Source organism: Typha angustifolia, chromosome 11 (genome assembly GCF_048772165.1).
Source record: "Typha angustifolia cultivar Huaian chromosome 11, ASM4877216v1, whole genome shotgun sequence".
In the NCBI taxonomy this organism is placed as follows: Eukaryota; Viridiplantae; Streptophyta; class Magnoliopsida; order Poales; family Typhaceae; genus Typha; species Typha angustifolia.
The window spans coordinates 3,697,162-3,709,111 of NC_133249.1; the positions used below are offsets into that span (position 1 = coordinate 3,697,162).

Below are 11,950 nucleotides of genomic sequence, written 5' to 3' on the forward strand. Positions count from 1 at the left end.
TATATTATCCAGATCAATTTTATATGATGAGAACTTTAATTATAAGGATAGTACTAGAAGAAGCTTTCCTAAAGTTCCAAAAACAAATTCACCGAAGCGTCTAAGTTTCTTTTTCCCTCTTTCTTGACTTATCCTTTTAATAAGTATGCCAGTAAACTGAGACTTGCAGGAAACTAGCGTCCCAAACCCTAGTAAAAAGACAAAGGGGGTGACATGCATGTCCACAATGCTGTCAAAGATGGAAGCATGTAGACCAGAGCAATCCCAAGTTGTGCTTTGTTTAGGGGATTTTTAAAAGAGTGCCATTTGCAGTTACATGGGGCAAGGTCAATGTACCCTAGATGCCCAAGATGTTTTTATTACATCAATAAGGAGCAATGTAGATATCTATTATAAAGACTATAACCTTCATGAACTAACCTATCCCTCTCCAGTGGGGTTGTTATTAGAAAAACAAGGAACCTAGAAAAAGATAGATCAACTGGGAGAAGAAAGATACAAAGACTATAAGTGAGGATTCATGAACAAACCTCTTCCACTCTCTTCTCGATCTACCGGGTTTTATCTGCTAATAATAAAAGTTTAATGAGTGATGAACAATGCAGAGTATACCATGCGGAAACTCAAAATTCCACCTCTTAAAAGTCCACAAGGAAGTCAAAAGAGAAGGTGCTAGTACAACTTACACTGCTTTCATTTGCCCCACCACGGCTAACTAATTGCTGACTATTTTATTTCCCCTTTAACAGAAGCATTCAAAAGCATAACAGTACCAAAATATCACATCTTCTTAGTAATGACAAATGCACACTTGACTGGATTTCAGAATTTTGTTCAGTTACATTATCTCTTCAGCCTCCGTGATAAAATATAACAATAAATAACAGTTTCTTTGGAGTATATATACTATCTGCATTTTCATTTTCATAATAACAATCGCAGAGCGAATAGATGGCAGGAAGTATCAACCTGGCATACATGTAGAAATGTAGCGTTTGGTTCTCATTTATTGCTGACTATTAACGTTGTTCGGAAAGTACACGTCGTTTGCTTTATGTCAAAACTCTTTGGGATGAGTAATCAGCCATGATAACTCTAACATTTCCAGGCTTCTTTTGCTTGTGGCTTGATACATTAGTACCAAATCATTTGATGGTTGAGGTGTAGTTTCTTGTCATTTAGCAACAGAACCAACATTCTCCTACCCTATTGTTTGGAACTTTGACGTGGTAACATTCAACAAAATCCAGACTCCAGAGCCCTACTAGTTCTGGTTACCTCGAACTCTTCTAGCTAGCAGCAGTCTGCCTTGAAACTAAGCACATGGCATGTGATGCACCAACTGCAACAGAAATCACATGATGACCGCCCAATGCCTCATCGTCCATAAGAAAATTCACTTCAGTTGGAAGTGGATGAATGTCTGGCAGCCCAGGGACACCCAATTGACAATCCCTTGCATTTCCCCACATGAATAACTTCCCTTTATCTGGTTTAACCACAAGGAAAAAGTGTTTTGCTAAATATGATAATTGTTCAGTAATCATCTCATATAAAGAACTCAAATGACAGAAGAATACAACATACAAACACTTGATATATACAAGTGAATTAACGGACACATAAGCACTTGAAATATACAATAGTGAGTTAATTGGCTTACCTAATGGATGACAAAAATCTAGACAATTCATAATGTTTCATGGGAAGAATAACAGAAGTTTCATCAATGTGGAAACATATCAATTACACATGAATTAAGCTAGTATCTTTCAAAAGGCTTGCCTCAATCCAGAGTATTGCTGTCATCCAAATCGATGATCTATACTCAATGTCTGGTGAAAATAATGCACATTACCGATAAGTATCAAAAAGACATTTGTGATCTCTCTTACCTATGCATCAAGTGAGCACAAAAAGAATGGTGTAAAAAGACTTGGTAACGGAATAGGCATTGTAGTACATGAAACTTATAGTATAAATAGTTTTAGTATGCTCATACATATTGTATTCTACCTCTCTTTTTTTCCATAAACTATTGTAGCGCGTCTAATTTGAAAACTTAACTGATATGGATGCTTCTAAACTCTAAAGTATAATTTTAAGTATAAATGCAAGTATGAAGTTACAAATGCCTAAAATTGGGTCCACTAGAATCAAACAGGAAATCCCTGAAAACATGTAAATTTGGCATACGGGCACCTCAAAGTTTGTAAGCCATTTTCACAAAGGGCTCTTCATGTAGAATAATAAATGACTCACTAAGGAAGGTGATTGAAGTATCAAATTAATAGGATCTCAAATTTTAATTCTCACCCGATACAGCAGCAGAAGTTGAACCACCGCATGCTATATAGACAATATGCTCCTCAGCCAAGGCCTTGATAGCAAGTGGGACTTTCTCATTCTGGATAGAATTATGACCAAGCTGACCATGACCACCATAGCCCCAAGAGAAAACTTCACCTTGGTCTGAGAAAATCCTAAAGAATGTTAGGATCATATAAAATATACTCACACAACATCAGATAAGCACACAAATTCATTTGATTCAGCAGGTAGTTTTCCTATAATAAATAACAAAAATGATGAATTAATCCAACATGAAACTTTGCTGAGATCTACGCACTACAATAATCAAAACTTGAAGTTCCATAGAAATGTGTTCTGAGAAGCAGTGGTACATGATTATCTACATGGACTGTCAAATTAGATGTCCTATCCTGTTCCTACAGTCCCACTACTTTATGCGCTACTGACTGTTCTAATTTATCAATGGAAGGGTTGCTAGTCTCCAAACTGTAGTATTTTTTAAGTTAGATATCTTCAGTAATAAAGATGAAAAGATAGAGAGGAACATCAACTTGGATGGTCCAATAATGATTCTGTACAGAGAACTAAAAGATTTAACTGAATGTCCATGAATGTGCCTGTATATGACATAAATATACGTACAAAGCAATAGGAAGATTTTCAAAGGAACTCTTGACAGGAGAATCAAGTCTACTCAGGAAGAATCACAATAAACATGTAAAGCTCAATCTTCTTCGGACATTCTCAAACTATTAATACCATACCTGTTAAAGCTAAAGAATGGTAACCGCCACTTGCTATCTGAATAACACGAACATCTTTCAGACTTGTTATAGGCTTTGGCCTCCAATCAGTAGTATTATTTCCTCTTCCTAGTTCAAAGTTTGAATTTGCTGCATTGTCATAAAGAATAGACATCTGGGTCAGCTGCAGTTATTGGAAATGTTGCCAAAAAATTAAAAATTAAAAATAATTTGGTGATGGACTCATAATCTCATATAGTAGATATTAGATAACACCAAGTCAGAGCAGAGGTTAACGGTATAAGTGGTGAAAGACTATTAACATCCTTACCCCCCCAACTCCATAATTGCCCTTCTGATGTTAGTGTCACCGTGAAGAATCCACCACAAGTTACAGCTACAACAGGAACAGGCAGTGAATTTACTTTGGAAGGGATACTAAAAGAACCTGCTTCTCCAGGACCACGTCCAATTCCAAGCCCCAACCTGCCATCGCCTTCATCACGACCCCAAGTATAAAGTTCACCTAGAATATTTTATAAGATGCATCAAATAATATGAGGACATGACCTTGAGATAATCATGTAAGCTACTTATAACCAGAAATTGCAATTTAAGCAACTATGTTTCCCCTCAATCTGATGTGAAGTATTCATACAAAATATAACTGGAGCAAAATTGGAGTTCTCAAGATATGTAGGAGACCAACCTGAATCAGTGATAGCTGCAGTATGGGCTCCACCAGTAGCAAGATGTAATATGCTACCAGTCCACCCACCATTGACAAGTCTAGGCAATAGCTCCCTATGATAAACAGAATGACCAAGAGCTCCAAATCCACCATAACCCCTGCAAACTTCAGTAAATTGAGTAGTCCAGTCACTTTGACTGTCTGAAGGAAAAAAAAATTACTTTTACAGTACAAAAGTTTTATAAGTGTAATTAAATCCTGATAGACGAGCTTAAGTAATGGGCACATTCTTCATCTCATCCGAAAGATATTGATGTGAATGTATGAGATCTACTCAAAGTTGCAGGGCATTTATTAAATACAAAAGGTACATAAGCATTTCCGTTTTCATAATATGCAGCATAATGGAAAACAAAGCAGAGATATCAATAAAATTGACCAAATCGATTAACTTACCACGTGAAAACCTCCCCAGCGCGGGTGAGTGCAGTCGAGTGGACTCCGCCAAGCGCGACGCTTTGGACCGCATCAAGATTAGGGTTTAACGTCGGCGCGAATGCCGAGATCTCGTCTCCAAGGCCGAGCCTTCCCCCATCACCCTTGCCCCAGACCCAGAGGCGCCCGTCCACGATAAGGGCAGAGTGGAACAGACCGCACGAGATCCCTACCTCGACGGCATCGCCGCTGCCATCCGGCGGCGGAGAAGAGAGTCGGCCCGGCGAGGGGGAGAGACGGAAGGAGGAAGGGAGGAGGAGGGATGCGACGGCGGAGGGATAGAAGCGCATCTCCTCCTTGCTGCTGCCGAGCTGGCCGGAGCTGCCGCGGCCCCATGATAGGATCTGGACGGTGGAAGAAGGGGCGCCGGGGTGGGTCCAGAGAACAGGGATGGACGAAGCGGCTCCGCCGGTGGAGGCGGTGGATAGGTAGCGGAAGCAGCGGCGGCGGAGGAGGCAGCGGAGAGACATTGCTCGAGGGCGAAAGAGCAAATGAGATTTAGAATTCGTAATTTGTATTAGAGGATATCCACGGATCACGACGGAAGCATCTATCATATATTTGGAAAATAGACACGAATCTCGAGTAGATTCTGTATTTCTCAAGAAAAAGGATTTGATGTCCGTTCCTTGTACATAATGCTAGTTAGTTAAATTTATTAGCAGTTACAAAACCACGTCACAAACCAAACACTCTTATGACTGTTATCCAGAAATTAAAGTCACAAACCAAACACTCTTCTGGGGATATCAGATACCCAACAATCATAGTATTCCATTAACACAATTAAAGAGTTCATATATAAGCTCCATAAAGGCAATCAAACAAATGATATTGCTCTAATCAAATATTTCTGATTGACCCAACAATACATAGAAATCCTGTTAGATTTTAAATCAAAGATAATGATGACACTGACAAAATTTCACATAACATGAATTATTGGATTACAAAGAACACAGAAGTGATTCACATTGCTGTTCATAGGGATGCATGCTAGTGCACAGGGCTTCCGCCAATCCCAGTGTTTATACAATGGTAAATTACTCTCATAATTTTCCATGCTAAAACTGCAAGTAAACTAGAGATGTGAACACTAACATGATACTCATTGAGCCAAGAAGACCTCCTTTTTACGGCCCCATCTCGGGGTAGTCTCGATTAGCTGATGAGGCACAAGCTGCTGCTCCCGCCTTGTCAGCTTTTTATAGTTGCTAACCCTGAGCTTGGCAATTTTTGCCTCCTCTTCAGGTGTGGTCTCCCGCACCACTACTGTCAATCTACATTTGGGTCTCACCATTATCCCGCTCCTCCCTTTGGCATGGTAGGATAGTCGCTTTAGAAAAATCCCTTTCCCAACAAAGGCTTCGTCTGCACATCAAAATAAAACACGGCAGGGAATCAATTTCAAAGACAACAGAACATCATTTGCTTTAAAGGAACTTAATAATCTACTTACCAACAAGGAGTCGCTCCGGATCTAACCCATGATTGTGGGCTGCATTGGCACGAGCAGAATGGATTACCTGCAGTTCTTATCGAGAACAAGTTAGCATGAGAATATAATCTCTCATTATCATTTTTATTAGATAGGAGCAAAGATGCATAGTGAAGAGAACATGTTCATCAAAATTTTGCAGAGTGCTATAATTCATAAATCTATAGCACCTGATAAACAGTCTTTGCAGCTCTTTTCACTGTTACTTGCAGCTGCAATAGAGCATCTTCAACACGCATTCCCCTGACCAGCTTAGCCACCAAATTGACCTTCTTGGGACTCTACAGTACCAGAAATATTAAAATCTAATTAGAGGTAGTGCTTTTTGAAAAACTGAAGGCTTGAAAGTAATTTCAAGGGAGTGACTATCAAGCAATCCATTGTCTCAAGATTTAGTACCATTAGAATGAACATCAAGCATTACGATAGATTAAGATACCTAGAATAATTGATAGAATCTGACCTGACAAATCTATCTGTTGGTATTGAACCTATAAATTGGACAGCGAAGAGATGAAATCGAAACCCCCAGCCCTTGGCTAGTTTGGCCAACCTTAATAAGAGAGAAGAGAGAGGAAGAAAAATAATTGATCGATTGATTTTCTCCTAATATCCGATTATAGCTCCTTTTATAATAAACCAAACCAACCTATTAAACAACTAAAGACTCATTCACCAAAGATATCATAATTAAACAGTTAAATCTCCACCATCTCTCCCAATCTTCCCTAGCCATCCCTTGCGTCTGATGTGGCACCCGGTGTGCTAACCAAACCGCCTCCTCCATTGGCAGCATGGTGCCACCTTCTCTGATATGTGAATTGGGATGGAGTGACTAGGCCTTCAATCCTATTAATAGTGATTCAAGCCACCAAAAATAAAATTTGGGAAAGTAAAGAACCAGCCTCTCTAAATATAGGTGCTAAGCAAAATACACCTGAAAATATGAGTTTCCAAGTAAAAAAAATCAAGTCGCATATGACATAAGTAATTGGATAACAAAGTGCTGCATCAGTCTATACCTGTCTAATATCCTTCTTAATAGCTTGAACCCTTAAAGGTTTTGAAGCCACACCCTTTTCCTCAGTTTTGACAGCATCTCCCATCAGCGGTGTCAAAGGAGAAGAGATAGGTACCATGTTGGTATCTTCACCGGAAGACAAATTAATTGTACTAAAAATTCCCTACAATTGATAATATTAGGCCAAACAAACAATCAAAGTGATGAAAGATAATTAGATAAATGAAAACCGATTTTACCACAAGAGATGTAGTACATTCTATGTTTATTTATCAGACTAATTAATAATGCTCTAAACTCAAGAAGTGCAGGATGACAACAAGCACTTCTAAACTGATAACCACACTTAGACAATTAACTCTTTAAATAAGAAACTACTATATAGATTGCTAGGGTTTCTGAATACATGATGGACAAACTAGCCTAGCCATAAATAAAAGTCAATGCAGATTTTATGCCGCGTGCAAGTGCATGCTGGAATTAGAGCAGCAGGAACATGGTGTTGTGCCATTGCATGGGGTAGTTTGCCAGTGCATAATACAAAGTACGTTGTGCCTCTTTACGGTTCCTGTGTCTCATTGACAAAGGTAGAGATTAAATCATTAAAGACTGCAGAAGTGATCCATGTTATAGATTGATGTCAAGCATGAGTGCATGGAGAACTAACGGATTCTGATGCTAGTGCAATATTAAATAGTGTTCACTAAAAAGGATAGCATATGCAATAACATTAGGCCTTCTGTCTGCTAAAACACAATTGTCACAAGAGACAAACAAGAAATGAAATATGAAAGTAGCACAACAGATTTATTACCGCATGTTGAAGATACTGGTGGAGAGGAACTGGAATTCTGGAAGAAAGATTAGAGACCCTCCACAGACAGGCAAATTGGCCTGCAAAATTTAGTATGTCAGTATTAGTAACTAAGTTCTTAGTAGAACCACAGAAAGCTAGCTCATATGGAGTCAAAAAATAAGAGATACAACAATACAAGCCAAAAAAAATTTATGTTTAGACGATGGAGAAAGGTTAAACCATTGAAGTGTTCAAGGTTCAAATGTCAAAAGTATAAGAAATATACACAGATATTATTAAATTAAAATAAGATGTTACACCATTCCATCACGCAAATTAAGCTATAGTATCAGACATATTTACAATTATAAACAAGTTCCATAATACCACGGGGAATTGATAATGAGTTTGTAAAAGATGTCACTTGTATGTTGTAAACTAGAGGCAGCATATAAGTTAGATGAATAAAAATGGAAAATTCAAGACCAACTACAACAAACAAGCCTTTAGTCCAACAATTTGGTGTTTCCTAGATGGATTACTTTGGGAAATGGTGGGAAAAAGCATGTTTTAACTTTTAAGACCCATAAGTCAAGACCTTACTATCTCCTGGCATAAAATATGTGAACACATAAAAATAGGATAGGAGATTCATGCACAAAGATTTATACCTTGCTTTGTAGAAGACTTTGTGCTGCAGGTACTATAAGCAACTAGTTGTGTTTGATGATTTCTCTCCATTGCGTTGCAAACCTGCCGAAATGCTGAACCAATACACCTTTGCCATCCCACCATGACTAGAATAACCTCTGCGGTAATGGCCCATTAGATTCAAGGATGTCACAAAATGCAGCAAAAAGTAGTTAAGATAGTATGAGAGCTATTTAAACTTGAAAGAAAAAAGTAATAGCCAATATCATGTTTTCCATACAAATACTATAATAGTAAATATTCACATGCATGAGAAGAAAAGATGCGGACAGCTTTATGAGATTGTATCATATCAAAAATCCACCAATCGAGCACAACATGATCATTCAAACATTTTATCTATAAGTAATACTGCTTTCATGATTTCATCCATATTTATAACAAATTCTACAGTACTCAAAGATTAGTTAAACATCTTCTAAAAAACTCATTTTCCTACTCGTTCACAATTTTCATAATAGATAGAGAAATGGTATCAAAATCACAACTTGATCTGTAAAATCCAAAGTTAGCCAATAGACCAAGATTCAACGCTTCAAAATGAGAGTGATCCAAAGAATTTGATAACTGAAAGAAGAAGCCTCGTATTTTGGACTTCAAACTGACTTGTCCGAGTGCAAAGTAGAGAAACACTAAAGAAATAGAAACAAGTAGAGGAGGAATCTAGAGATAGGAGCTCGAGGTTAGAGAGCATTGGGGGGGTTAAACTCCGTGAGGGTTGACCTCCATGATGATTCCAAAACCCAATGTTATTGAAAAGTGGCCGCGGGTGGCGGGCAGTCACCTCACTACCTAATGCTTAGGCGGGCACCAAAACGTTCTAGCATATTTATATATAAAAATAAAAAATAATTATATATAATATATAAGACATACTAAAATTACTAATAGATTATATATAATAGGACCGTTTCTTCCTCCTATTGGTTAATTTTGCTCGAAACTTGATAGGAATGATAACTATCCACATATTGCATAATGGAAGTCAAACTTGTTGCTAAGGGTGGCTGGTCAGGTTCAGCTCAGACTCTAGACTAGATCAAGCTATAAGGTAATCTTATACAAGCTTGATCCATACAACACATGAAATCAAGTAGGAATTGTACAACCCAAACACCCATACTGGTCAACGTGCAATAGCTGACCTAACTGAATGGAAAGAGAGAAGGCTCCCAACTGACCTTTCTCATGACCTCCGGCACTTCAAATTATCCTGATCTGGTGCTACTTTGTCAGAATTATGCAATCTGCATCATGCTGCATTAATCTGTAAAACTTGTAATAAGCCCCTAGAAGTCATGGTGCTCCAAATTCCTACCTGTGTAATGCTGCACTAATCTGCAGACTTTATCCCGCCTAAGTGTATTATATTGTATTCTTATTGATCAAACTAACTATTGTCAATGGCCGGAACAAGGATGTTTGCTAGTTTTGGTGGTTCTGGTCAGAGTTAATCCATTTTATCTAAAAAAAGATTGATTGTGGTCATTTTCTGAATGATGGATCAAACCCAATAATTTCAGCTCAGTTTTGCCAGACATCTTCAAGTACAAAATAAAATGCACACATACACATGAAATATTACAAAGTAGGTTCATGCTGCTGCCATTAGGGATAAGGCTAGAAAGCCTTAGCAACAGAATTATGAAAAATAACTTGGATTTCAAAGTCGAAAACTTCAGTCACATACGAATCACTTTCTAATGTTAAGGCAAAAACTGGTTGTTAGAAGATCTTTAACTTTTAATTTAACAGTTAGCTGACTACAATCACAAGTCACAGTATAATAACAACTTATCACCTATTGCTGCTGATTAGAGAATGGAACCTACTGTAGCAGTGAAGAAAGAGAAGAAAGCTGACAGTTCTAAGGGGACGAGAAATAGGAGAAAGAGGAGAGAGTAAAAAAAAGAGGAAAAGAAAGAGGAGGAAGAGAAGGGGAAAGAGGAGGAGGAAGAGAAGAAGCAGAAAGAGGAAAAAGAGAATAGAAGAAAGAGAAGGGGAAAAAGAAGGCAAAAGAGAAGAAAGAGAAGGAGAATTCACTTTTGGCGGCCAAACCAGGAGGAGAGCTTGATTCAAAAGAAGAAATAGAGGAGAGTGAAAAGGGTAAAGAAATGGATTTGAGGGCTACCTCGCCCGCCACTGGGTTTGAGGACTACCTCGCTTGCCGCCATCTACTTATAGGTTATCAAAAGTTCAATATATAGCTGAAATACAAACTAGGATGTTTTCAAAAGTGTTGAAACTATTTTTAAAAGGATCAATAGTTTTGTCTTAGTAAATGCTGAACAAAAATTTAAGATGGATCAATGGTTCCATCTCAGTAAATACTGAATAAAATTAAGATAATTATTTTAACCTCAAGATTCATAAAAGCCTGAAGTCAATTAGCTAGTTTATAACTGATGATAAGACCGAAATCAAGATAATTTAACTTAAATCAAGATAGTAATTTATTGTTATAAAAGGCAATTCATCTTTAATCCATTGAAGTAAGGAATTGTAAGCTGGGTAACTGATAACAAGAAGCAAGTCGCATCAGTAAAAACCCATGTCCAAACATTTTGGGTACGATCATCTAATTTCCCATAATAACTGGCCCAAAGACCTTCAACGACTCCTTTACTCTACTTAAGGTGAATCATAAATATTAGCAGCCTTCACCTTCTGAAGTGTGACATACACTCCCCTACTTCGGCTATATACCAGGTTTCTTAAAATCCACGGGTGAAAGAAACAATGCCATCTGGCAATCATTATAATTAAGCATATAGAAATGCACGTTCCTGACTTGTAGTTGCAAGCAAGCGAGAGATATCCTATAACTTTAACAAGTGGATCATCGAGAACTTGCATCCTAGATAATTCGAAGTTTATACCATGAATCCTCCAAAAATAAGGTGTTGTGGTGTAATACCTTCCTATCGTCACCGGTGAACTTGGTGACGACAAGGTCGAGGAGGGAGGAGGCGGAGCTTGGTGACTCGACGGGGAGTGGAGATGGCGGCGCAGCTTGGTGATGGCGAAGGTGCGATTGCCCGGGGGCCGGAGAGGTGATGGCGACGGAAAAGGGATTGAAGAAGGTGGCGGCCGATGGAGAGAGAGGTTTTTCACTTTTTGGTGGAGCGGCGGGGATGAAATGAGATTCGGGGTAAGAGATGTAGAAGATACGGGTAGGGTTAGTGTTAATGGTAACGGGTTAGGTTGGGTAATTTTATGCGATTAAACGGATATTGCTTATTCGGATCCCAATCCGATCCGACGGAATTAGCTATACCGTATCCTTATTGGGATCTGGATTTTTCCAAAAGACAATCCGGATCTGGATCCGGATTTTTTTTTAAATATTATCTATCCAAATTGGATAGGGTAGTAATTTTTTATCGTATCCAATTAAATCTGGATCTGATTTTCTTCTTTTGTAAAAAACTATCCTTTTTCGTATTCGGATCGGATAAAATTTTTTTAATGGTCGGGTCAGACTTAATCTGACCCGCCTCTAATCTGATATAAGTTGATCCTTTTTCACCCCTATGGATGTGCGGATTCAAATCCTAACAGCACTGATTTAATTGACATAATTTCATCTGAATGCAATCACTTCATTTTTCACATATATGTAATAAGCAGGAGTACACATAAGTAAAGAATTACAATATTTAGTTAGAAAAATTATATTAGT

General features: G+C 38.1%; 2 protein-coding genes across 3 annotated transcripts; both read right to left on the minus strand.

Moving 5' to 3' along the window:
• Positions 1-979: 979 nt before the first annotated feature.
• LOC140770244 (RCC1 domain-containing protein RUG3, mitochondrial) lies at positions 980-4,860 on the minus strand. Of its 2 annotated transcripts, none has more exons than XM_073111327.1 (6): positions 4,204-4,860; positions 3,766-3,905; positions 3,388-3,582; positions 3,078-3,206; positions 2,317-2,472; positions 980-1,489 (listed from the first exon to the last, which is right to left on the minus strand). In XM_073111327.1, the coding sequence occupies exons 1-6, from the start codon at positions 4,797-4,799 to the stop codon at positions 1,290-1,292; spliced, it is 1,416 nt and encodes a 471-aa protein (XP_072967428.1). In that variant the 5' UTR covers positions 4,800-4,860; the 3' UTR covers positions 980-1,289. The 2 variants fall into 2 exon arrangements, with proteins under 2 accessions (XP_072967428.1, XP_072967429.1); XM_073111328.1 differs by having other exon boundaries at positions 3,766-3,912; positions 4,204-4,420.
• A 305-nt stretch (positions 4,861-5,165) lies between these two features.
• Positions 5,166-11,426, minus strand: LOC140770245 (uncharacterized). The gene is made up of 7 exons (XM_073111329.1): positions 11,186-11,426; positions 8,229-8,366; positions 7,576-7,655; positions 6,763-6,924; positions 5,911-6,021; positions 5,702-5,768; positions 5,166-5,613 (listed from the first exon to the last, which is right to left on the minus strand). Exons 2-7 carry the CDS (start codon positions 8,350-8,352, stop codon positions 5,351-5,353), a joined length of 807 nt encoding a protein of 268 aa, XP_072967430.1. The 5' UTR covers positions 8,353-8,366; positions 11,186-11,426; the 3' UTR covers positions 5,166-5,350.
• Between the last annotated feature and the right edge of the window lie 524 nt (positions 11,427-11,950).

Excerpts from the sequence above, each read along its gene's own strand:
- LOC140770244 (XM_073111327.1), bottom strand. The coding sequence starts at position 4,799 with ATGATAGATGCTTCCGTCGTGATCCGTGGATATCCTCTAATACAAATT. Across the intron at positions 3,207-3,387 it reads GCAATTATGGAGTTGGGGGG|CAAATTCAAACTTTGAACTA; the intron begins GTAAGGATGTTA and ends ATGACAATGCAG. Across the intron at positions 1,490-2,316 it reads AACTTCTGCTGCTGTATCGG|ATAAAGGGAAGTTATTCATG; the intron begins GTGAGAATTAAA and ends TGGTTAAACCAG.
- LOC140770245 (XM_073111329.1), bottom strand. The coding sequence starts at position 8,352 with ATGGTGGGATGGCAAAGGTGTATTGGTTCAGCATTTCGGCAGGTTTGC. Across the intron at positions 6,925-7,575 it reads ACCAGTATCTTCAACATGCG|GGAATTTTTAGTACAATTAA; the intron begins GTAATAAATCTG and ends TATCAATTGTAG. Across the intron at positions 5,769-5,910 it reads CTGCAAAGACTGTTTATCAG|GTAATCCATTCTGCTCGTGC; the intron begins GTGCTATAGATT and ends TAAGAACTGCAG.